The sequence below is a fragment of the Oreochromis niloticus genome, linkage group LG5 (assembly GCF_001858045.2).
Source record: "Oreochromis niloticus isolate F11D_XX linkage group LG5, O_niloticus_UMD_NMBU, whole genome shotgun sequence".
Classification (NCBI taxonomy): domain Eukaryota; kingdom Metazoa; phylum Chordata; class Actinopteri; order Cichliformes; family Cichlidae; genus Oreochromis; species Oreochromis niloticus.
This window is the reverse complement of record NC_031970.2, coordinates 38,836,857-38,863,843: the sequence shown is the minus strand read 5'-3', so window position 1 is coordinate 38,863,843 and position 26,987 is coordinate 38,836,857. Positions and strand designations below refer to the sequence as shown.

The window sequence follows — 26,987 nt, the reverse complement described above, 5'->3', positions numbered from 1 at the left end:
ATAATTCCAGTTCTTTAGAAACCGAGTGCAGACGCTTTCAGTGAAAATAATTATAGTCCTACTGCTAGTTTACTTTTGGTTTAAAAAATGTATGAAAAAGTGTTGCTATGCAGATTTACCTCACTTACCTTACTCACAGGGTGGCTGTAGCAGGTCAGCTGCTAACCAGAAGGTCGGTGTTTCGATCCCAGGCTGCTCCAGTCTGCATGCCAAATATCCTTGGGCAAGATACTAACCTCAAGTTGCTCTCCGATGCATCCATCAGAGTGTGAATGTGTATGAATGTTAGATAGAGCACTTAAGAGCTTAGATGAAGTGCTTGTGTGAGTGGGTGAATGAATTAGTTGTATAAAGCACTTTGAGTGCTCAAACAGAGTAGAAAAGCGCTATAATGTTACCTTAACAATACTTAATTTCAGTATGGTTTTCAGAGACAGCCCTGGTCAAAATCACACGATTTACTGATGTAAGCAGACTCTGCACTCCTAACTGTACTTCCTTTGACATAATCGCTGATGATATTTTCTTGAAGGGACTAGAATCTATTGTTCCATTGGTACTTTACATGCCTGGTTTAAATCGTACCTCTCAGATCACAATCAGTATGTATAGTTAAAATATATCACAAGCTTGCCCAGTTATCAGTGTTCCCCTAGGACTCTGTCCTGGGCTTCCTTTTGTTTATTATTTAACTTCTACCTCTAGGCTCCATTTTTAGGAAATTTGAAATTACGTTATTATTCTTATACTGATGACACCCAGCTATATCTGTCCACTATGCTAAATTCTACTCTCCAACTTTCTTGTCTCATTGATTGTTTACGTGAAATTAAGTCATGGTTGTGTGCTAATTTTCTCACATTAAACAGTAACAAAACATGTTCTTCTGGTAGGAACTAGAGCTGTTTTGGATAAATGCATTAAAACCTCTCTATGTATTGAGAATTCTCCAACTCTTTCATCCAAGTTAACAGTTCACATGTTTGTGGCACCACAAATTTCAAAACACATATAAATAGTATTGTAAAAATAATAATAATACTATTATATTTTCAGTTATGTAGTTTTAGTCGATGCCCATCCCTTACAGCTAACATAAATGGTATTCTTGTAAATGCTCAAATCAAAACATATCATATAAACATATTAAACCTTTTGAATATTATAATTCGATTCTGTCTGCTCTCTATCTATTCTCTCCCCGTCTTTAAAGCCATGGTAAATGGACTGGTTCTTATACAGCGCTTTTTTTTACTCTGCCTGAGCACTCAAAGCACTCTATACAGCTTACCTCATTCATTTATTCATACAAGCACTTTTTCTATGCTTTTTCTATTGAAGTGCTTTATATCTAACATTTACACAGTCATAATCTGATGGCTGCATCGAAGAGCAACTTGGGGTTAGCATCTTACCCAAGGATATCAGACATGCAGACTGGAGTAGACAGGGATAGAAACACCAACCTTCTGATTCATAGATGACCTACTCTACCTCCTGAGCTATAACCACCCCATGAGATTATGATTTGACATGGAATTTGCTGATATTGAATTTCTGGTGTCATTGTGGGCTATTGATGCTCAGTCCATCTCATGATACACTGAGCATTTCGTCTTCACCCACCTCTTTTCAGTCTCTGTGTATATCTCTATTTATACACCACTATTGCATTTAATCATTGGTAATTATTAAACCCAAGCTCTCTGTCACCCACAGTGTTCCTCTGGTCCTGTCTCCCTCCGCTCTCTTCTCTTTCCGCTTACCCCTAAGCGTTCATAGTAGATGACTGGCTCTCCCTTCGCCTGGTTCTGCCAGAGTTTTCTTCCTGTCAAAAGGGAGGTTTTTTTTCTTCCCACTGTCACTGCTTATATTCAGTCGTCTGATTATTTGGGTTTTCTCACTGTTATTGTACGGTAATGTCTTTGCAGTTATAAAGTGCCTTGATGTGACTGTTATTGTGAATTGGCATTATAGCAATAAGCATTTTTCAAATACATATACTCATTTCTTTTACATTTAGTATATTTCACACAAATCTTACATATAAAAATGAAGAGATAAAGAGATGTTGTGTTTAACTTAGTGACAGATACATTTAAAAATAACATGTAATGGTTTTCTTTTTCATGGTGCAAATTGGCTGCTTGCTCTTTAGCCATCTGTTGGATGGGATGCTGTCACTTTGATATTTTTATCAAGAATTTCTTTTAGGTCTCTATAGAAATCTACTAAAACCAGTCATGTTTTCAACTGCAGTTAAAAAATAATAATTTTCAGAGCTCTTTAATACTAGCAAGGCAGGTAAAAATTCAACTAGCAGCTTTGCTAATCTAAAAGATCCCAGATCAGCTGCCTGACAGTGACGTAATCAATCACAGTTGCATAACAAAACAATCAGTCCCAGCAGGAAAGTCCCTCAGCTCATGCAGTCAAGCATATAATAACTAGAACGTGATAACTGCTCATCACACTTCATGTTCTGGACTCATTTGACTCACATAAAACAACAAATGTGAAAAAAAAACCCAACAGCTCCAGCTCTGATGAAGTTTAAGTTGCACAGACATTCAGGACTCAAGCTAGTGCCGCGACAATTATAAACAGGAAAAACCATTGTGTTAAAAACAGTCGCAACATCATTGTTGCAGTCACACACAGACAAACGTTCCTTTATTGTGTATTTATGGACAGTTTGCACATTAATGATTTATCATTAGCAACAAGGATGATTCATTGACTGTAATAAAACCTCTCTGATTTGTATTATTTGGAAAACAAATAAGCATGAATAAATAATGAAAGGTGAATAAATCCGGTTGTTATCATTTTTTTCTTCCTTCCAGTGACTGAACTTGCTGTATACATTATAAATCAAGTCATCTAGCAAAAACATATCCTAACTTTATAAAATATGGGTTTTCAGTCCAGTATCTTCAAAAGCATCCCAAAGAAAAAATAAACCAGTAGTGAAATGCCACTATAATACATATTCATGAAATATCATGAGGTTCTTCTAATAAAAACTGACATCAACCATCTAGAGGAAAAACCTACCAAGGTGCACAAGAAAAGACATTCTCTTGATGGCTCGGGGGGAAGGGGGTATAAATTAGGACTGATTATGTACTTTTTCATAGTGTCTAGAAATAAACATTCTAGTTACATGTTCTTCTTAACCTTTCCCTCAAACACTGAGGTAAACAGTGTGATCACATTTGATCAGAAATAACACTTTATTTTACAGTCTGCGTAGCTTATGTGTATTATATCCCATTATTTAAAGACAAAACTCTGGGATACAGATTTATCACACTGAATAGTGTTAGTGCTGATGTCAATCCCAGGAGTAAGTTTCACTGAACTAAACACGCTTTGTAGCATTTTGTTTATAAACTGCCAAGATAGTATGAGGGCTTTCAGTTGTAACACACCCAGTAAAATATTATTCAAAAGATACAGATTTCCACCTTAATATTTCATTTCAGTTGCAAGCTATAGTAACTTATTACTGGAATACTATTTAAGGGATTATTTAAGTACAAAATATAAAAATCTACAGTATGCTTAGTAATTTTCATTGTCGTTTATGGGTAACTTTGAGATCGACCTGATCAGGACTACAAACATTTGTTGTGTTTAATGGTGGTAACAACATGGAATAGATTTAGCTAACATTGGGTGATACAGTATGTGGGACACTGACACCCATATTGTAAACCTTGGTGGTCACTGGAAACAGGTGTTCTTATGTGAAAACAGAAATCAGCAAATATATAAATTTGTGCTACATTGATATTTATTTCACAAACGCATGTAACTTATTTTGTATTTTGTAGATTTTTTTTTCTCGCAAACAGATAAATATCTGCTTAGCACTCTCCTTCATTAAACATAGCTTAACAGCTCTTTGAATTGGCTTGTGGCCAGCTACCTAACTGGCCATAAAACACAAATTTATTTTTTTAAAATGAAAAGGAACAATGTCTCTATAGTGTAGTGGTTTAAATATTTGCCTAAAAAGCAAAAAATCACTGGTCCCCGGAGGACGCTCTTTGGGTTTTTTTCAGAAAGTGTATCTGGTATAAAACCTCTGCCAAATCAAACATGGAACTATCCACTATGGTAATCACTCGTGAATAAGGAAGCAGCCTAAAATAGTTTTACTGTGTAAGATTTAATGGTGAGGTAGCACATTGCAGCCTGCTCCTTGGCTGTCCTACAGGTTAAAGCCGCACTTCAATGCAAAAAGCCAGAGTTAGATTTATCCATTCATGGCCTTGTAATTTGGCAGGCCATGTGGAAGATAACCCTTCCACCTATATAAATAAGAAGAAGTGGTCTAAAACTGACAAAACATTTTTTAAAAACCTGCTGTATTATAAAGTTGCAACCTCTGGGAAATTAAATTTGAAGTCACTGTGAAGTCGGAAAAAATTGCGTCTCTCTAATATCTCATGAAGAACGTCAAACCCAAAAGAATCCCGTGTTTAAATTCCCAGCTTTAGGACAGTTAAAAGTAAATTTACAGCCTGGTACAAAAAATTTTGCTTTCATGACGGCTTCTCCTGTCATAATGTGTTAATCTGGATACTGATGTTAGAGGCATAGCCACTTTGATTTACAGGTGTCCTGTCAGTACACTCGTAAATCCTCACCTCCTCTAATTTTTTATTGAACTGGACTTCTTGGCCATGTTTGTGCTGTCGATGCCCTTTGTAGCATTTTATTTTATTTGGTAAATAATATGGCCTGCTGTGGTTTACATCCTGTCTAAGAAATTTGTACTCCAGTTTTGTTGAGGGAACTTCTAGTATTTTATTAGTCTGCTACTAATTTGCAGATACAGTGGGTTGCAAGCATAGAGTCTCTGAATGCAACTCGCTAACCAAGCTTAATACCCTTAACCAACAGCACTCAACCCTTTTATGAAGATGTTCTAATTTCTGGCTCCAAAAGCAACACAGCAAAATGCTAACTTTGAGGCATCAAAATGTTCAGAAACCAATGAGTGTCATGTATCATTTATATACAACATGTGCTTACAGGCCACTAATGATAGGTTTAAAACCTCTATTTCACTTCCGCCTATAGACTCCAGTAAATTTGACACACTGATCCATTCAAGCAACAATAAAACAAAGTTTTGTTTCAGGAAATATTTAAAGTATATCCTTTGATATGTTGTGGGAAAAGTACAATAAGATGAAAACAGACTTTAAAACCAATAGCATGAAAACAGTTTGCTTACTAGCTTGATCTCACATTCTTCGCAAGTGAACTTAAGAAGTAAGATCAATTCATCAACCTGCTGTTCTCAAGGTCAGAAAAAACTAAACTGATTCATCTTGCATCACATTTACACCTGATTTGAAATGAATTTCAGATGACAGTGCACTTGGAATAAATGTTCCCAAATATACTTAAAATACATCCGATTTATAGCATTTACCACAACATAAAAATGGCCAGCATTGTTTAATATTATGCATATGGAATGACATAGTGCATAATATTTCAGTATATTTTCTTATAAGCTTTCTGATGCAGTGAAGAAAAGATTGAAATAAATCTCATAAGCAATGTATTTACTATAACCCCAATAAATGTTAGATATCTCTTCTACTTCTTGGGTTTATTAATGGTTTACTTCCTTATTTCTTTATTATTCTTTAAAACAGCTAACTCTTTAAGGGACTGGAGGGAGATCTAGTTGCAGTTGTAGTTGTAGCTGCAAGGAGATCTGTGACACAACTGCAAGACCTCTACAACACAGAGAGATTGTAGAATAAAGTGCACTGTAACTGAATCACACACATCTTCCGAGTACAATAGTTGTGCGCCGTGCAGCTTCAGACTGGGCAGAGGGCTCTTGGGCTCTCCTGGGGTCATTCATCAAGGTTGGACAGTGGAGAAATGTGCCTGTTGTTGGTATTAATAGCCCGGGGTGAAATAGGTCCTCTCCACTGCGGAGGCGATCTGGCAACTCGGGTGAGCCCTATTTCACTTTCTTCAACTTTTTTTTTGTTCCGGCTCAAGCCTCATTGTGGACCTCATTCTTCTCAAGCTTCTCAAGTGTCATCAGAACATTTAAACCCCCCACCCCCACTTACTACATCACTCCATCTACTCTTGCTATTGCCTGGTTCAGCAAATCATATTTCTCTGATAAATTCATGATTGATAAATTATTTTCTCTTTGTAGAATACAATAAAATCATTTGTGCTAATTAAGGCAGTCTTTTCATTTACAAACAAGACATTTAAACTGAGAAAATTTAATTGGGTAGGGGAAAAACCAAAATAAAAGGTTGGATTTGTCCCAAAGAAGTCACGTTTACTTGTTCTGTCAGTAAAACCTTTCACATTTTGTTCTTTAATCTCTTGAAGAAAAGTCTTGGAAAGTTCCCACACATCTCCCAGTTTTCTGATCCTTTTATTTCCAGTGGAGTCCCTCGTGACCTTTTAGAAGCCTGGGTTTCCAGATTTCAGCAGAGAAACCACGGCATTAGAATTATACGTGCACCGACGGCACACTCTTGTTGAGGACTTGCGCCCTCATCAGTTGGACGCTGGTCATGATCTTCTTCTGGTGGCCCATTAATGTCACCCCGAGCCTCTGGATATCCCTATATGGCACACACACAAAAACAAATCAGGTTTGAAGATTTATGAAAGTTTGACTCTACAGGCGCCAGTTAGTGTGTTAAAGTTTATGACATGTGATCAGGAAAACAACTGAACAACTATAGCTTGTTTAGAAGGTTTTCCAAGACGAAGCCTCTTCTCTCTAAAATGAACATGGCAGCACAGCTTGGTTTTGAAAAGCTGACAAACCACCAACAACCTGTTTAATCATAATACGTAGTGCCATATTTGGTAAAACAAAGCATATTATCACAAACGTCTCATAGCAACTGTCACATACTGTGATGGAGGGCAGATGATTTTGGCTTATTTTGTATCCACAGGACCTGGGCATCTTGCAGGTAATTAATTACTGAATTTAGTATAATAACATGTACCATGTAACAGGTAACATAGAGTGTTAAGTGTCAAGACTGTGAGTCTGGAAAGCAGCTGTATAAATGAGTGTATTTACCTAGAGGAAAAAAATGCAAGAAACATGTGTAATTAAATATCTCACTAGCATCACTGTGCCGCTGTTAGGACATGGGAGGATCTGAGTATAATTGTAACTGTTTATTCCATTAATTTAATAGGCTGCTTTAATGCAGATATCAGTGTTTGAAAAAATTTTCCCCTGATTGTTCAGTTGCTGCCTGCTGACGTGAAACAGTGTAAGAGTAATTAAAATGGTAAGGAGGCTGACTTGTACATTTTATATATGGTCAAAAAGTACAATGCCCATGTGTTCTGTTTTAGAAATATATTTCTATGTTATGGATTTAAAAATAATAGCATTTATTTCCTTGTATAAGGAACACAACCAAGTTTCTCCTAGGACTTTAATGATTGTATTGGTGCTTGTCAGTAAAGGACAAAGGCTTTAGATGATTTCTGAAAACTGCACACCTTCTTACTTCCTACAGACCAAGGTAACGGTTTGTGGATTTATACCAGCATTTTCCTTTCAACAGAATCCCACTTAACAACATCTGGATATTAAAATTAAATAAAAAAAGATTTGACATTAAAAAGTAGTTCATATAGAGTCTATCTATCTATCTATCTATCTATCTATCTATCTATCTAAAAAAAACTCCCATCTTGCAGTCTTTATCCTTCAAACTTGGGTCCTCTACCAGCCTCTATGGATCTTGTGCTTAGAGCTTGTTCTTGTGCTGCCATGATTAGTGCCTCCGTGCTGTTTTTCAGTCCGGCTTTGTCCAGCTACTGGTAGGATTTCTGGATGTCAGCCCTTTCCTCTGTCTGCCGGTGGTACATACTGTGCAGGGGCCTGTCCTTCCATAATGGTTCCTCCTCTTCCTCCTCATTCTTGGGTTTATGCTGCCTGAGGTATTCACTGAGCACGCGCTCGGTTGAGGCCATCTTCCTGATGTACTCATGGATGTTGGTTGTCTCATCCTGGACTGTGGTACTGACACTCACCAGTCCCCGGCCTCCTTCCTTTCGCTTAGCGTACAGCCTCAGGGTGCTGGACTTGGGGTGAAACCCTCCATGCATGGTAAGGAGCTTCCTTGTCTTGATGTCAGTGGCTTCTATCTCCTCCTTTGGCCATCTTATTATCCCAGCAGGGTACCAGATCACAGGCAGGACGTAGGTGTTGATAGCCTGGATCTTGTTCTTACCGTTCAGCTGACTCCTCAGGACTTGCCTGACCCGCTCCAGGTACTTGGTGGTTGCAGCTTTCCTAGCTGCCTCTTCATGGGTCTCATTTGCCTGTGGGATTCCCAGGTACTTGTAGCTGTCCTCTATGTCTGCAATGTTGCCTTCTGGTAGTTCAATCCCTTCAGTGTGTGTGTGTGTGGATATAAGCATACAGTAAGTCAATGTATTAAATGAATGTATTAATGTAAATAATTCACTCAGAGCAGGTAATGGATGGCAGAGCTCAGTGAGCCTGACATTACCCTAGTGTTAATATAAAAGAATAATTCCATCAGCTGCTAATATTATAACACCTCATACTTGAGATAGCCTTTTTTTGGACATACGATAACGGACACTCAAGAAATTGGTATGAGAGAGCCTGAGTGATTTAGTTTCATATTATAGGAAGGCTGTGCTGATATAGTTTGATGCTAGCTGAAGGACAGACTTGAAGGCTGGGTGGCATAAGTTCCTGACCCCTGGGTCAGATTTGAAAGGCATTGTTCGACTGAGCTCAGAGGCTCATGGGACAGAAGAATGGAGATGATAATCAATAAGTGTTATAATATAATATATTGCCTCTTTTCTGTGCACAAGCTATGTCATTCTATATCCTGTCAAGCAGTTTAAGGTCTGTGTGAGGTGATTTCTCTCAAATTAGCTGGTAGAGCTTGGCACCTACAGTACTACATCTAACAGCTCACTACTGCCTCTGAGCTGCTGAGACTTTCTCAGTAAGCACTTACCCTTGGTTCATGCTTATGACGTGACCCAGAGTGTGGTACCCCCCAGCTGCAAAGTGTTCCTTGTAGCGGCTCATCTTTATGGTGTCCAGCCACTCGTCTACTGAGTTACAGCTGCTGAAGTCAGGGATAGCTCTCTCCATCAGTGTAGGACTGTTTAAACTGCAGCAAATAGAGACAGATGGCAGTGGATCAGAAGCGAAAGAGACAGGAAGATGTATCGGAAGACAAAAAGATTAGTTGAAGGCAGCTTGAAAAGGAGAGGAGTCAAAAAGTGAGCAAGAGGGAGAATTCTGAGGGAAAAGGGGCTTTTGAAATGCACGAGTATGTGAGACAGGAAATCGATAGCAGTTAAAATGATTGAGAAGAAGTGGTGACCGTGGTTGCAGGATGGCTGCTTTGGGTAGATTAACACAGGGAGAAATGCTTAACACTCCTCCTGCTTCTCTGCCTCTTACTATTCCTACTGTTTCCCTCACCTCACAGTGTCATGCACCATTGACTCCATAGGACCTGAGATCTGAACTGAGCAATTTACACAGGTCTAGCTTTAGCCTGGGTGTCCTTTCAAACCTGCTCCCAGATTCACTATGGATCAATGTCAATATCACAGCGAGGCTTTTACTTAATGCACAGCGCGTCTATCAGAGATGAGCTTATTGGAAAACGAACATGACCGCTCGCTTCATCTGCCAGACAACTTTGAGGGAAACTTTAGGCTGCAACTTTATCCCACCGCGCCCATGCTTGATAGCAGCGGGATGAGATTGGATTTACTCTGCTTCCCACACCAGGATGGTTACTTAGTAGCTTAACAGTCAGTCACCATATATTGTCCCGGAGATCATCTTCTCAGGCCCTCGCAGGTGGTGTCTTGCTTTGATTTGCAGTTTAATCCACTAATCACATGAACCAATATTTGATTAAATTTTGGCGAGCTGTCTTGCCAAATTAAATCAAAAAGACTTCTCGGCATGTGACATAATGCACTCATGTTGCGCCGCTGCAAATATGGATTTTTTTCCGTTGGCCACCTACCTGCAGAGTGTGTCCATAGACTTCAGGTTCTCGGGGTTGCGGATTAGCTTGTCAAGAACGGTGACTATCTGGCAAAAACGGGGCCTCTCGTTGCGATCCTTCTGCCAGCAATCCAGCATGAGTGTGTGTAGAGCAGCAGGACAGCCCATAGGAGCAGGCAGCCTGTAGCCCTCCTCAACAGATTTGATCACCTGTATATGTCCAGCAGAATATGCATAAGGCCACAATATGTAGCATAAAAATAAACATCACATTACCCCTGGTTGCTAAATGGTATTTAAATCAGCAAACACCACTCACATCTCTGTTAGTGAGATTCCAGTATGGTCGCTCTCCATAGGACATCACCTCCCACATGACCACGCCATAACTCCACACATCACTGGAGGAGGAGAATTTCCTGTATGCGATGGCCTCTGGAGCTGTCCACCGGATTGGGATTTTTCCACCCTGCCAGGAAGAAAGAAAAATTCAAGCAAGGATACAGAGGAGATTTGGAGAAAAAATTGCAAGAAAGCCACATCCAGAGCTAAATGTTTCACAGCCATTGTGTCCACAGAGCCTGTGTTGTCCCAACCCTAACACATCCTGCTTAAAGTGTTGGGTAAATAGTTAAAATGGTCTAATAATACTAAATTGCTAAGTACTAATTTCAATTGGTTGTCTAAAAGTAGAAGATAAAATACATAAAAAGCTTATATATTAAATTGTTATAGTGGCAGTAAAAAGTAGCTTAAAGTATTTAATGAGTCGCAGTAATGGATAAAAAATAAATACTAAATCAAGTATTGGGCAAAAGTCTTGTGCCACCCTTCATCACGTTTTATTTTGCTATGAAAATGGAAAATAGTTGCAGCAATCCATTTTAAAAATATGCAAACATAAAGGCACAGCCAGAGTTTCTACATTTCTAACAAACTTGAAATTTGATATTTGGTATGATGCACTTTTCCTCGTCCTCACAGCCTGAATTTGTTTAGGTACCCTTTCTAGCAATTTCTTTAAATACTCTTCAGGAATAGTTTTTGGGATTCTTGAAGGTGCTTCCAAAGGCTCTTTTTTGGACCTGAGATCTGAACTCTATCAAGATGATCTCTTACTGCTTCAGTCATGTTGAGGTTGAGGCTCTGGGGAGGCCAATCCATGACTGATAGTGTTACACTGTGTATTTTTCTATTCAGGTATACTTTTACTGTATTGGCAGCACATTTTGCATCATTGTCATGTTAAAAAACCCCCCAAAAAACAAAAGACAAAACGTCGCACTCGCTTACGTCATTGTCATGAGACACTCTCGCAAAAAAATCATGGTTTTAGTAACGCAGTAACGCAGCGTTCTTACGGGAAAGTAACGGTAATCTAATTACCTTTTTTGCAATAGTAATCCCTTACCCTACTCGTTACTTGAAAAAAGTAATCGGATTACAGTAACACGTTACTTGTAACGCATTACTGCCCATCTCTGGTTCCCAGTAATGGATAAATTGTTTAAATATAGTCAATTTAATAGATAAATTGGTAAATATGTCATTAAAGGATAAATCAGTATCATGGATAGCTAAAACAATAGATAAATAGTTTTATTGGCTTGCAGTAGTAATTGGTACATTTTTGAAAATAGTTATTTAGCAGATTTATTTAAATAACTTGCGGTAAATTATTAACAGTCCTACATAATGATCATTTGAAAACAGTTTACAGAAAAAAATGATACAGATGGAAGTGGTTAAAATAGACTAGACTTATAGGGTTATATAAGCTGGTGGTTTTTATCCGACAAGGCTTTGGGGGCTTTGTCTGAGAAACAGACTGAGAACTGCTGCCCTAGAGCATCAATAACGTATATTAAAACACACATGAAAGCTAGCTGTCATGTCATGAGTAACGGCTTTTGTGACCATTTTGACAGAAAAAGTAGTGATGATGTGATTAGGGATTTTGTTGTGCTAAGGGTTTTAGTATAATATAGGAAGAAAACACAGATACAGGCACACACACACACTTCCTTTAAGTAAAAGTGTCTATCTATCTATAGCTAAAACTTTAATGGGAGGACAGCACTTAAATATTAAAGCTAGTTAAAGCTTGATTTGAAATGATACATGACATTTTAAAATCTTCGATTGTATTGTAGGATCTTAGTCAGATATCAAAAGTGAAAAGTAATGACATCAATAAAAGAGATTTAGCAACATAAAAAGAGCACAACATTTTAACCATGGAAGTTAAATAAAAAAGTTAAATAAAAAAGCTACTTAAGTACAATAGATTCATAAATGTGCTACATACCTGCTCACTGTTTAACAGCAAATGTTAATGAAAGCAGAAAATAACAGCACACACTAAAGGGCAACGATGTGTATGTGTATGTTCTCAGGACAAGAATAGACTTGCAAGTGTTAGCAAGTAAGTGAACTACTTGCATTGTACTTGATATTAAACTAGCACTTAATTAAGTTGACAAATGGATACATCACTTCCTAAACAAACAAAGCACTCCCTGTGGGTAATTTTAAGCCTCTGAAGGTTACTCACCAAATATAGCCAATTACAGACACATGATGTTCTGCTAAACATTTAAAACAGGCCAAAGTTTCTGTACTTTCAATTCCTTCAAAGTTACTTTGTTGCCACCTTTGACTCCATAGACGAACCTCCACAATTTCCAAGCAGTAATGTTTTAATCTTCAGGTACAATCAAGCGTTATTTTGATGGATGCTGTAATGATGCCATAATGTCCGTATATCACGATCCATAATCAGTTTCTCCTTCACACTGGATGATGCTGTACATAATCACCTTGGTGTCTATAATCTGATTGCTGTGCTTTTACAGACTAATGGACAAATGGGTTGAAGCAGATTTGGATCTGAAAGCATTGGAATCTTTTACTTTTTTTACTTAACACTCAATATATTTCTTTCAAACTGGTTTAAAATGAGAGTGTTCTTTAAAGTAGGTCTTTCAGTTGACTCAAATTCCATTTGTACCGCCTAATTAAAGTGTTTTAATTCTCCAGCCTTTGTTTGTCCTGGTTCTATTTTCGTTCTTGTAATTATCTGATATGTTTATATAATCAAGATATGTTTTTAAAGAACAAAATTCAGTGGTTTGTGCTGACTGAGTACAAATTTAAAGCATCATGTTAAACAATAAAATTTAAATTGCTTGCTATGAAGAGTACTTTGTCAAGCACACAGCGATCAGAGGATCCATACATAAAGGGATTACTTTATTGCCCAGAACAAAGCAATATTAACATTAGGGATGCAACGATACCAATTTTTTCAAACCGACCCGATACCGATACTTGGATCTGAGTACTTGCCGATACCGAGTACAAAAACCGATACTTCTGCCACACACAAGTTAAACTTAACCGGTAGTAAAGAAACGACCCCACACAACTCTTTAACACAAACGAAACGTTTACTGAACGTAAGGGCAGAGACAAATACTGTACAACACATCCCTTTTTTATGATATTGATATTCCAATTCCTTAACCAAATGAAATACACTGTATAAATGACATAATTCCCTTTCAAATTATATTAAACAACCCAACTTATGTTATCACCTTTTGGTAAGTGACTCACTAATATACACTCCAAAACACGTTATATAAATCCACTAAACATACAATATTCACACATGGGCCCCACACACACTCACATTCACACTTGTTGCAGGCCTGTTTGCTGCTCACGCCGGACGATGGAGAAAAATCTTCTTCTCCCCAGTAAGAGCACAAAAGTCTGATTTACAGTTCCGTTGCTCGGTAGGTCGCCATTCACCAGTCCCACACTAAATCCACTCCCTGCGGACCCGATGCTGTCTCTGCTACAGCGCGTTAGCCAGTCACTGTCCAGCTCTCCGACAGTCCATAGCAGCTGCCTCCGTGGCGCAGCCAAGCAGTCCGGGCTAGCCTTTAGCCTCGGCGGTCATGGCTGGAAACACAGTTTTCCACGGACGGTGGTGCGACCGTTGAAACAAAAAGTCACTTCACCCACACTCTGTTGCGAAGCTCTCACACGGTTAGCTTTCTAGTCACACACTCTTTTGTGCTAGTTAACCTCAGTAAAACTAGCCGAGTCTCTCACTTTGGTTCAGCTAACCTCGTGCATCTCTCCATGCCGTTCTCTTCTGTGAACTGTGAACACCTTATGTGGCGTTCAAGTCCATGGGAATTATGATTATCTACTCCCAAATTCCTATCCGGGCTACATAAGTATCGGTTCATGGTATCGGTTAACTTTTACGAGTACGAGTACGCACACATTTTACAGTATCGGCCCCGATACCCGATACCAGTATCGGGATCGGTGCATCCCTAATTAACATGATCATATTTTTAGCAATGGTTCATTTAGAAGAGTGATGAGAAAACCAGTAGTGGCATATACATATATATATATATATATATATATATATATATATATATATATATATATATGGTGGTTTTAAACAACAATTATAGTTTAAGATGTGTTGGATAATGTATTTTGCTACAGTTGTGTTGAGAGAACAGACATGCTGTGATAATAATCTCAGAAGCTCGATGTGTTCATAAAAGTGTAGCATAGATATTTATCATTAGATAGTTAAAGGTCAGAATGTGATGATATTTTACTGAAGTTGATGCCTTGAGCAACACAATTAAAGGCGCTCCATCAATTTATTTGGGCACTTACACAAAACTGGGGCCTCAAAGGAATCAGCGGGAATCAAGATATACCAACTTTTGGTGTGGTGCTAGTGTGGCCCATTCTTTAAAAGCTGCAAGATCTACTCTCCCATAAGGCAAAACAGAAGCATTTTTAAATAACGGCAGGACAAAATGTATAGATAAGCTGCGGATATAAATAGCTTTATGTTGTTAAACCTTTACATTTAGAATGAGACAAATACAACTGAGTTAAAAAGGAAAAGTGAACCGTGATCTATGATCTCCATTAGCCTATGCTCCACTGCTCCAGTTTTCACTTTAGAATAACTGTCACTTAAAGTAAAATAAACATTATTAAGTTAAATACATATTCTATTCTTAAAAAAAAGATAATTCCTAGTGATTAGTAATATTATGTTACATATGTGTGTTAATATACAAATATTTTAATTATTATGTCATTCATTCATCTAAAATCATATGTCATTTTGTGTGTTATAGCAAAGTTAATAGGAGACAATATCGCACGCACACGCGCATGCGTGTGTGTGTGTGTGTGTGTGTGAGTGTGTCGCTGCATTAATGCTTGCCTCAATGTGAAAACTCACACTGGTGGTGTATGCAGCGTCTGGGTCATCCTCGAGTACTCTGGATAGCCCAAAGTCAGACACCTTACACACCAGGTTGCTGTTGACCAGGATGTTGCGCGCGGCCAGGTCACGGTGGATGTAGCCCAGGTCAGACAGGTAGGTCATGCCGGCTGCAATGCCACGCAGCAACCCAACCAGCTGGATAATGGTAAACTGGCCGTCGTGTCTCTGCAAGAAGGAACAAAAAAAATGAAAGATCAGGAAGAGAGTGGCAGGGAAGTAGAGTATTAAGGCTAGATCAAAAAAATAAAATAATGCGATGGCATAGCAGCTGAGAAGATAAGCAGTGATAATAGAAGAGATTTTAATCAAGATAGAGCAAAGAGTAAAGATAAGAGAATAAAACATGACAGGGATTTGCTTTTAAGTAATAATCTGCTGTATTATCATATGAGCAAATACAGGAGCTGTTTGACATTGTCAATGTAATACAATGTTAAACCAACCTATACATGATGTTTAAGAAAACTTTCATACTTGCTCCTCTACACTATTCTCAACTCCTTGCAACAGCTCTCCATCACACTGTAAGTAATGTCACTGTACTCTGAAACATGCAAACACCAAACAACAACAGAAAAAATGCCTAACGTCTACAAGGACTTTTTTTTTTTTCATTTTAACAACCAAATTGATCTCAAACTCTGTTGTGGTGTCAGTGCAATTTTTCAAAGATGCTAACAAGGGCACAAGATTCAGTGTTTTTAGTGAGAATTAAGGTGAGATTAAAGTGCTAAAAGTTCAGCAGTTACTGGTTATGACTGGTTAAGTTAGTGCTAGGTTCATACCAACCCACTGTATGTAGTGTTTCCCTATATGGCATACTCTAATGGAAATCTTATCACAGAGGTGTGAGGCCAAAATGTGTGAGAGAGATGATCTGAAAGGCCATACGAGCAGTTTTTGAAACTGCTTATCCAACGTGTCTAAACACAAATCTATTCCTAACCTACCTGTGGTGGTTCACTAGCCATCTCACGAATGTTAATAAGGGAAACAAGTGAAATTGACAAAACACCAGAAAACTAATGAAAGTTGTGAATGAAAGCTTCATGAATAGGTTGCTTCAAAATTAGATTTGAGTATAAATGAAAAACAAAGCCTTATTTTAATTTTCCATTTCTGTGTGTGTGTGCCAGGGGCAGTTTACAGCCAGGCACAAACCCATTTGCACAACCACATTATGTGTTATTGGAGACATTATAAAACAGAGTTTTGGCACTCGGTGAGTCCTGAACATAAATATATAGTGAAATTTCACAGCAGAGGAGATGGTAGTTGACCAGTTTTTGTCCAAAAAAGACCACGCCAATAACAGAAACTGGGTAAAATATGAGACAATTGTAATGCTGCATTGATGTATGCACATAGTTACAGTTCGTGATAAAGATTTATTTTCTTGGTTTACTGCACAGAAAAGCTGAAGATGGAATTTGTTTCATGTAGACTGAGCCAGACACATTCATCTTAGCATGAACAGTAGCATTTTAAAAAACAGATCTCACTTTTTATGTGCCAGTGATCATTGAAAGGACAGTTATGGGTCTTTCCCCATCCAAGATAGGAGCTTCACAAAAACTGTCCCAAGCATTACCAAGATGGCTGCAAATGGCAACACTTTTCTTTAAAGTTTCATGAACATTTCAATAGTTGCTGAACATGATTGCAGTTTTGGTTTGGTCTATTACCATATTATTCCTGATGGTACAGTGGGTTGAGTTCTTGGACATGCAGCTAGCATTTGAAAATGAGTAGCACAAACCTCTCCACTAACGCATTAGAGGAAATCAAAGGAAGGAAGACATTACACAAACTGTTAGCTGAACAACTCATCGACAGTCAGAAGTAGGGATGGGTATCGTTTAGGTTTTATCCAATACCGGTGCCAAACCGGTACTTTTGAAACGGTGCCGGTGCTTAAACGGTGCTCAAACCGGTGCTTAAAGAATGGAGAACACAAAATTGGTCCAAAAACCTCTCATGTTCAGCTGTTTTTTTTGTAAAAAGATAACAATGTTAGCCTTTTCTGCAGCTATAGGGCATATATGGTATCACTCTTGGCTGGAAACACTGCTTAAACAATGGAAAAAACACAAACTTTGTCCAAAAACCTCTCATGTTTAACTGTTTTCCACTTTTTCTTTGGTCATTTTAGCCTTTTTGGCCAGGGTGAAGGGAGTATCTGCCATCAAACAAGAAGACAGCCGCATGTAACTACAACGGTGTTTGCTAGTTCACCTTACATGCATTAATGTAAGGTGAGTACCCGTTGAGTATGCGTTGAGTACGCTAACCATAATGTGGTTAGCGTACTCAACGTTAATTACACACGAACAACATGAAGCTACTCACGCAGAGGAGAACGGCTGCTGCTGCCATCATCATCCGTCATCATTTCTGCTACGCTGACAGGGCTAAGGGCCAGGACTCTACTCTTCGGGTTTTTGGGGGATGTTGCTAACTCCGGTCCGATAACAGGCACCACACCCGCAGTAGATATGCACGGTGTGAGGTCTCGCAGCAAGCTATCAAACACAGCGCATTTCTCGGCTTTAAAAAAAAAAACGCTATGCGTCCCAGGTGTTACATCAGATTTGAGGTGTTACCTCCTTTGACAGTATCACAGTATCACCTTAAAGCACTTGTTGCAGGCTGCTGAGTTTGCGTCTTTTGCTGTGAAGTACAGCCAGACTTTTGATCTCTTCGCCTTGCGCATTTTTAATCTGTAGCTCTGCTCTAAAAGAACGTACGTACCTGGCCCCGCCTACTATTCTCGGAAACGTAAAATGATTGGCTAGAATTGGCTCAGGGAAAAAAAAGCACCGAAATAAAGCACCGAAATGTGCGCTGCTTTTCGGTCTGGTTACTACCGTTGCACTAAAACAGTTGAAATGAGACGACATTAAAGGAAAAAGGGATATAGAGCTCTTTAACTGAGAGTTTAAATACCAACCCGGAGGAAGGAGTCCAGAGAACCATTCTCCATGTACTCTGTGATGATCATCACTGGTTTGCCTGGAAACACAAACCAAAACCTTTAGGAGCTTATTTGGATATCAACTATTTATTTGTTTGTACACACTGTACAGTAAGTGATGCATGTGCTGAATAAAAACAAATGCAATGTCTTAATTCTATTATTTAATGTGTTTATCTCTATTTTCTTAAAGGGATTTGATCACTCAAAAACCTATAATGTTTTGTCCTTCTCTCTTACCTGTCACAGTGTTTAACTATGCAGGTGGTTTCTTGGAAGAGTTTCTTGTCTTTAACGACACTGCATACTAATTCTAATTAAGTTGTAAGTCTGTAGTGCTTCCACACTAGACAACAATTTAATTAGACTCAAGGAAGGTCTGAATGCGACACTTCGCTGGTAGCTGCTTACTGTAGCAATTTGTTCAAATAAATTGTGAAAAGTTGCTGACAGTTATATATACAGCTTGGAAAATACGCCAGAGATAGATGTTGAGTCAGTGACCATCTAGGAATGTTACTTTAGAATTTCAAAGCTGCACATTGTACAACCCCCACCCCCACCCCCAAACTGGCTGTCTCCTCTACATTTTCAACAACATTCACTATCCAATAATATCATTTATTAAATTACATGCTGTATGGAATTCTAGCACAATGTGAATCTTCTTCAACCAAAACATTACATGACAACTAAATTATACATCTAACTCTCAACAAAACCATGTAAACTTTTTCATAATTAGATTTTTATTTCTCTAATCCATAGATTTCCAACTCATACCATTTCCATTAAAGAGTCGCTAAAAGTCACCAAAAAAGATAAGAGCCTTATATTGAATCATTACTGCTTTGATTAGTATGATTCACATGGCAACAGGTTGTTTTTTTAATGCAGTGATTACTGTCTTATTTCTTAAATAACCATGGTAGAAAACATGCCCCATGGTTGTGGGAAAGATACTACTCTTTTTCAAAAGGGTACGATTATTGGCCTGCACCAAGCAAGGAAAACAACTAAGGTGATGGAAGGATAGTGGTGAAACATCATGTATGAGTAAGAAATCAAGAAAAATATCAAATGGTCCTGATTGGAAATCAGTGAAACATTTGATGAAATCAAATTGTAAAAAGATAAATCTAAGCTATGTTTCAGTAAGAGCACGTCCACATGCACATTATGAAGAGAACTCCAGGAACTGGGACTAAGTAACTATTTAGCTTAAACAAAAACACTTAACAAGTAAAGTTACTAAAAAAAGGCTTCAATTTGCTAGGGAGCATAAAGATTGGACTGAGAAAAGGTCATGTGGTCTCTGATAAGTCCAGTTTTAGGCTGTTCAGGCAGTATTACCAGATAACTGATCTTTTTCTTCTGCCAAGGTTCAGTGGACTCTGAGCCCACTGAGACATCATGATCACACATGAATTGGCCATCACAGACTCTAGACCTTAACCCCATTTAGAAAACTTGAGATTTGCTGGAGAAGAATTTACCATCCTCAATAGCAAATCTTGACACACAGGTAAAGCAACTCTGGATGGAAATAAATGTTGTGAGACTGCATAAGCTTAAGCTACAATAAATGTGTCCTGTCATTTTAAAATAAAGGTGATCCAGTGAAACAGACTTTTCACTTGGCTTGGCAGTGGGATGCCTACATCATAAATTGTGTGCAAAAGTCTTTAAATGCCCCTCATTTCTTTATTTTCTTTAGGGAGTTAGACTTTCTTAGTAGTCTTGATCAATAGTTCTCCAGGCTTTCTGAACAGCTTCACATTTTTTTTCTTACAGTATGTTTGTCTGTTTATTTTGATGTTTGAATTGATTAAAATATTTAAATATGATGGTAGTATGAGATTTAAGGATATACAATGAAATGGAAACTAGAAGTACAATTTTAGCCTTTAAACTATACCTACAGTGTATCCACAGCCTTTGCCCAATACCTTGTTGAAGCACCTTTGGCAGCAATTACAGCCACAACTTTTTGTGGATATTCTTGAGTGTCCCACCCAGAGTCCAGACTTGGACCCAATTGAACATCTTTGCACCTACACACTCCATCCAACCTGATGAAGCTTAAGCAATTCTATAAAGAATAATGGGAGAAACTGGCAAAAATAAGTGTGCCAAGCTTGTAACATCATACTTAGAGTGGTTTCAAAGCCACTCCTTTGTTATGTTGGCAGTGTGGTCAGGGTCATTGTCCTGTTGGAGATGAACCTTCTCCCCAGTCACAGGTCCAGAGCACTCTGGAATAAGTTATCATCAAGGATGTACATTGCTCCATTCATCTCTCCTTCAACCTAGTAGTCCCACAGTTCCTGCTGCCCCAAAACATCCTCACATCATGATACTGCCACCACCATGCTTAACTGTAGGGATGGTATTGACCAAGTGATGAATATTTGTTTTCCTCCAGACATGATGCTTGGCATTCAGGCCAAAGAGTTCAATCATTGTTTCATCAGACCAGAGAATTTTGTTTCTCATGGTCTGAGTGTCCTTCTGGTGTTTTTTTGGTAAACTCCAGGAGGACTGTCACGTGCTTTTAACTGAGGAGTAGCTTCTGTCCACCCACTCAACCATACAGACCTGTTTGCAGAAATGGTTGTCAGAATGACCACCAGGTTCTTGGTAACCTCCCTGACTAAGGCCCTTCTACTCTGAAAGCTCAGATTGGCCAAGCAACCAGCCTAGGAAGAGTCCTGATGGTTCTTCCTTTTATGAATGATGGAGGCCAGTGTGCTCACTGAGAACTTCAATGCTGCAGAATTATTTCTGTGCCTTCTCCAGATCTGTACCTCAATACAATCCTGTCTTGGAGGTCTACAGACAATTCCTTGGACTTCACGGCTTGGTTTATGCTCTGACATGCAATGTAAACTACGGGACATTATAAATAAGCAGGTGTATGCCTCTCCACATTATGGAGGAGATCGTGGAGATGTAACTTAACAAAATGTGGAATAATTAAAGCACAGTGAATACTGTTTGGATGTACTGTAGTAATACTGGCTTCTCATTGGAAACTTTATTAATACTACCATGAGACAAAATTTACTTTATGTACGTGTGTGATCAGAGAAGCTGCAGTGCCTCGTCAAACAGTTTTTAGAAGTGTGGGCAGGCTGATATTAATACTTAATTTGGAAGACCACGAACACTCACTTCCTCATCATTTGCTTTAACAGGCATGACTACCATGTGAAAGTATACCATAAAGACTCATATATAAATCCCTTTCATGTAGCCATCAATTGACTAAAAACAATGCAGCCAATTGGTGCCGTTATTTTCGTTTCGTTTTTTGATAAAGCTAACTGGATAATTAGATTTCAAAATGGTGCTTGCACTGTTTGAATGTCCCTGTCATAACTACAACTGTGAAGTAAGTCTGCATAAAAGTTTTGCTAGACAAAATATTAGTTGCTAGCTGCAAGCCTGGTTGTGTGAGTATATGTAACTCCCAGGCTTTCTTCGTTGGTTATTTGGATTGGGCTGATGAGTGGCCAGAGCCTCAGCAGATAAAAGTTTGGCTCTGCCTCTGTTTACAGTTGGCCAAAAAAGTAAAAAATAAATAAAATTATTGAATCCCCAAAGAGTTGTGTTGTTTGCTTTTACACTTGTGCGCTGATGTACCAGGACTGCTCTGCTATTAAGATTTAAACGGAGCTGTTAATGTTGGACTTGGAATGTGAGCTATGAAAATGGGAAAAACAAAAATACTGAACTTTGCTTAATTATACACTATCATCATTTAGTAGTAATATAGTTGTTGTGGTCTGCATAGCTACAATGGGGAGTTAGTTGGGTTTTTTTTTAAAGAGTACATCAAGCTAGGAAACTGCATAGGGCATCGGGATTTAATTAAGTACTGTAAATCAAGCATTATAGTGAGTAAACATCTTTTGTAATAGTGTCTGCCCATCTGGAAGGGTACCCCAGCCCAGCTAGCATGCTGTAGCTGATAATGTGGATGACACATGTGCTGCCAAAGCATTTCAGGCAGACCTCCCTCTCTAGAGTTTCTGTGCCACAAATGCAACTATAGTGGAATAAGCAGATCAATATTAATACAGGTCTTGCTATACCTGTGTCTGAAAGCAAATAGTTTTGAAAATGATCTATTTTTTTCACAATGATATATTGTAGTCGATGGAGCGTACTGTGGGTTACTACCCCCTCTAAACGGATGACATTGGGGTGGTCGAACTGGGCCATTATTGAAGCCTCGGCCAGGAAGTCTCTCTTCTGCTTTTCTGTGTATCCTGCCTTCAGGGTCTTTAGAGCCACTGGGATGTCTCGTTTTCCTGGGAGCCTCATACGTCCGTAGCAAACCTCCCCAAACTCCCCTGAAAACATGGCAGAGGAACACAGTAATGCAGCAGATCAAACATTTTTAGCCTTTAAATCTGTTCCACAATAGTAAATATTCGTTGTGCTTCCTTGCACCCTCCACCCACTCCTAAGCCATTTGTGTGAATGAGAACGTGTCATTTAATTTGCCAGGGTAGATAAGAGAAAACAGCCCACTTACAAACTATCTGTTCACATATATGTGCAAAAGCTGCCATTAGCTAATTAGCCATCCATTCTTATCTTTAGCTCAACAGAACTTTAAACTGGTGATTGCACTGTCTGAATGCGTCTTTGTCATACATTTCTATTTGTCTCTCTGGCTGCAGCAGTCATATGTAGCACAGTGAATTGTGAGGCTGACACAGTGTTAGTATTCTCTTCCTGTCTGAGGAGCTTTGATTGACAGCCCCACGCAACGCTCTGATTCCACTTTGCTATCCTCCTCTCTGCTGCACACCACAGCCTTTACACCGGCCAATGATTTTAAGTTAGCATAGCCAATGATTCTCACTATGTGTGTGTATGTGTGTGTGTGTGTGTTTTCTGTGTGTGTGAGCACACACAAGTTCATGGTTTTACCTGAACCAATGATTTTCTCTATTTTGATCCTGGAAGCTTCAATTTCTCTGGCAAACTCGTGGACCGCCTGGCAGGGGTCCTCGTACGTGTGTGGGTCGATATAGAACCTCGCATCGGGGAATGACACTAAGATAAACAACATTAGCATTTGGTCACATATTGGAGAATGAGAGCAACATCGCATCTGAGCCCCGTTACCGGTGTGTGCAGGGAAAACCTGATGAAAGAGGAGAGAAATGACACGGAAAAAAGAGCAGACAGAGGGAGTGGAAGAATACACAGCATGCAGGGGCCAAGGAGTGTATTCTCCTGTAATCACTCAGAGCCTGATGAAAATTGTTTGCTCTGAGGATAAACTTTATTAAACAGGGATGAAAATGTGACTTTGTCAAAGAATGCCATCTAATCTATTATTAGTAATAATTGAGAAATGGGCCAAACATACCGTGACCATTCTGGTAATGCATCTTCTCCTCGTCGGAGTCCTGGAAGGCTTTGCTATAGCCACAGTGTCTATACAAAGCACACACACACACACACACACACACACACACACACACACACACACACGGCCACAAAAACACACACACATGCCCATACATATAAACATACAGAGGGATGAATAAAGGACAATAGTGGAAAACACTTTCAAACTCTAAGTATAGTTGAAAATTAATAAATCAATATTTGCTCATAATTAATTATTAAGTTTAACAAAGCCATTCATCACTCAGTGATACTTAGTCATTTATTAACAACAAACAGTGAGACTTTACGGTGTTACTGGCAACCAGTCAAGGGCTACCCCTTGACTGGTTGAGGTGGTCTAGGTGTTTTTTGTTATAGCTGCAGAATAAAATGTAATGTAGAAAGAAGAGGACTTTTCTTATAGTCTCATACATTATATATACATCATTTTGGCATGTTTTCTGTTAAAAGCTTTTCTACACAGGAATTCCAATTACTGTACCCCTAACTCTAGACTGGTTGTTGGTGAACTGGAGGATGATAAAAGGTTAAAGGGTATGTCCTAAAGAGCAAAATTCCTTTGAGTCCTTTGAGTTAGTTTGGCGAGGTGAGGTATCATTTTTATAATAGCAAACCTTTTTCTATGGGCATGTCCACATAATTAAAACTCAATATTATTAGCATCAATATTCATATTGACAAGGCAAAGCAGAGACATCCCAGGAGTACATTTAAGAGTGAAAAGGAAAATGACTTCTTCACTCATACAGATTCAAATGTTGCCACTTGTAGCTTTAGGGCATGTGTTTTTTGATGTTACGTCTACACTGATGCACTGCAGGGTATTTCATTTCCTGCTGTTTTTTAGCTTACATGTAAAAATATCCTAGTTTACTATTTTGATAAAGATGTATAATAAATCAGTGACTGACAACCTACCTAGAGTGCAACAAAGTGATTATGGTGCTTATTAGCATAGACTGTATATATAAGATTGATTTTACCATTGGTACCCATTTACCAACCTACATGTATACTTTGGTATATGTATACCATGTACATAATGTTAGTGAAGTCCAGTTTTAGAGCCTTGAGCTGAGAGGTTTCCCTGTCATCATCTTGGTGTTTTAAAACAGGATGATCGATCAGACTGTAAAACTGAGGGGCACTGCACCCATATTATAAGTAAATCTTGGTTTATTCTCATTTCTGACTCTAATTTGGACCATAATTTACAAGATGTTGTATTCAATATGCCCTCAAATTAGTGACTGAACCCATAAAGTCATCAGGAAAGTATCACAGAACAAGAGGGAATTTCACCTCAGATTTCTCTAAAAGGGGGTGAGTCCCAGGTCATTAGAAAAAAAAAAAAAAGCAGGTGGTAAATATGTAGGTCTAGAGATCTAGACCCTGTTATGTCCACTAAATACTGACCATCAGCTAAAAAAGTGAGATGAGTGACAAATGAGATGCATGCTAGCATTAGCATGACTGCTAGCATTAGCTAGGCTACTTTGTTTTATTTTCTTACATATATATTGCATTAAAAAATATAATCAGTATAACAGAGTGCTCATTTTGCAAAGCTGTTTAATGCAGTTTACTTTCTTTGTAAAAACTAAACTTTCCCCTTGTGGTTTATTGCCTTGTAGTTAAATATTTACATGAGTAAAGTGGCCATCTCCTTGAACTCAAATACCAACTGTTCTTTTTTCTTTTTCTTTTGTCTCAGTGGCATATGCTAAAAACTCTCCAGTCACGACAGCAGGATCTTGTCTGGAGTCCTCTAACTCATTATTTTTTTCCTACTTTTTCTATTGGCAATGAAAAACCTAATATGCACTGAAGTGTAAATTAATTAAGGGCAATGAAATTAATTATTTAGTGCAGTTCTACAGAGATGTAACTACAAGACATCAAAAGGGAGGGGTGGGGGGTGGGATAAGTATGAATATTTGGCTTGCAAGCTACTGGACATGAATCAACATAATTAAAACCACTATGAGGTGGAAATTACAAGTTAGGAAATTAGCTAAATAAGACCGCAAGGGCTAAGGAATATTAGCTTTCAAAACTCTCATTTATACATTATACTTAAGCTTGAAAATATAGCATGCAGACTACTTGTGCATCTAACATTACAAACATTTCAACGTCATAAGGGGTACTAAGAGGTACTAATGGTACTTCTCAAACACAGGCTTAAACAAGATCCTTTCCCACATTTTTAGGTGGCAACAGCTTAGAGAAATACAGTGCACACGGGAGATTTGATCAAAAGAAACTACACAAAGAGGCATGATCGTAAGAGTAGTGTAAGAAAGTGTTCCACACACAGCAGAGATGGGTAGTGTGGTAAAGTGTAGCCTTGCCGTTTCCTGCAGATGATGATGGCCAGAAAGGTGACCAGACCAGACACCAGGGCCATGCAGATCCAGATGATGGTCATGGTGTTGTAACGCAAAGGAACTGCAGAGACACACAAACAGAGTGTGTTAGCTGAGGGAACGCTGTCACCAATGCTCACAGTTTACACAAACACAGACACTGGCAAACACAGGCGGCAGGTAGAGTGTCATTGGTTAAACAAGATAAACAGAAATTTGGAGCTTTGTTAAATAGCCTCACCATTTTATAATCACCTCCTGTTTGTCCGTCACATTAGGTAGGAAATATCCAGCTAATGTGGTCAAATACCCAGAAAGACCGAATGCTGTCATAAAAGATTACATCTATATCTTTAAGTACACTGTAATACATAGATACATAGATGTCTGAGTTGATCTGCATAATAAAACTAAACGTTTTGGTTCAGTGAACGCTGAAGTACACAGTAAGTGTTAGAGGTGTGCACCAACTATCAGATGAGCTCAGTAGCAGTGAATGTGGGAACTAGAACGACAGAGGTTTCATAGAGTGAAAAGAAATATTCAAACCAATTGGATCACAATTTGAGTCTAGTGAACAATATAGTCTCCAAGCCAACAAATGCAAATATCCAAGGTGTGAAGATCCCTGTAACAATATGGTTTTTGTGATCTCTCATAATATAAATAATTGAGCTTGTGGGTCTTGCATAGTATCTTCGCTGTCCCTAGGACTGATCTCTTCTGGACAGAGATCTCGGATGTTGTTCCTGGGATCTGCTGGAGCCACTCGCCTAGCTTCAGAGTCACTGCACCAAGTGCTCCGATTACCAC

General features: G+C 38.6%; 1 protein-coding gene across 4 annotated transcripts in view; it reads right to left on the bottom strand.

The window, feature by feature from the left end:
- Positions 1-2,458: 2,458 nt before the first annotated feature.
- The window catches only part of epha8 (eph receptor A8), a 144,245-nt gene continuing 119,716 nt past the window's right edge, over positions 2,459-26,987 (bottom strand). Inside the window, exons 11-20 of one of the 4 annotated variants that reach the window (XM_005452257.4) lie at positions 26,124-26,256; positions 23,762-23,829; positions 23,317-23,442; positions 22,545-22,730; positions 18,349-18,410; positions 15,336-15,563; positions 10,377-10,526; positions 10,077-10,267; positions 9,042-9,200; positions 2,459-6,629 (exon numbers count right to left, since the gene is read on the bottom strand). In XM_005452257.4, the coding sequence (XP_005452314.1) occupies positions 6,515-6,629; positions 9,042-9,200; positions 10,077-10,267; positions 10,377-10,526; positions 15,336-15,563; positions 18,349-18,410; positions 22,545-22,730; positions 23,317-23,442; positions 23,762-23,829; positions 26,124-26,256 (1,418 nt within the window). In that variant the 3' untranslated portion in view covers positions 2,459-6,514. The remainder of the gene's footprint in view (positions 6,630-9,041; positions 9,201-10,076; positions 10,268-10,376; positions 10,527-15,335; positions 15,564-18,348; positions 18,411-22,544; positions 22,731-23,316; positions 23,443-23,761; positions 23,830-26,123; positions 26,257-26,987) is intronic. The other 3 variants (XM_005452258.4, XM_005452259.4, XM_013272149.3) reach the window with 3 other exon arrangements.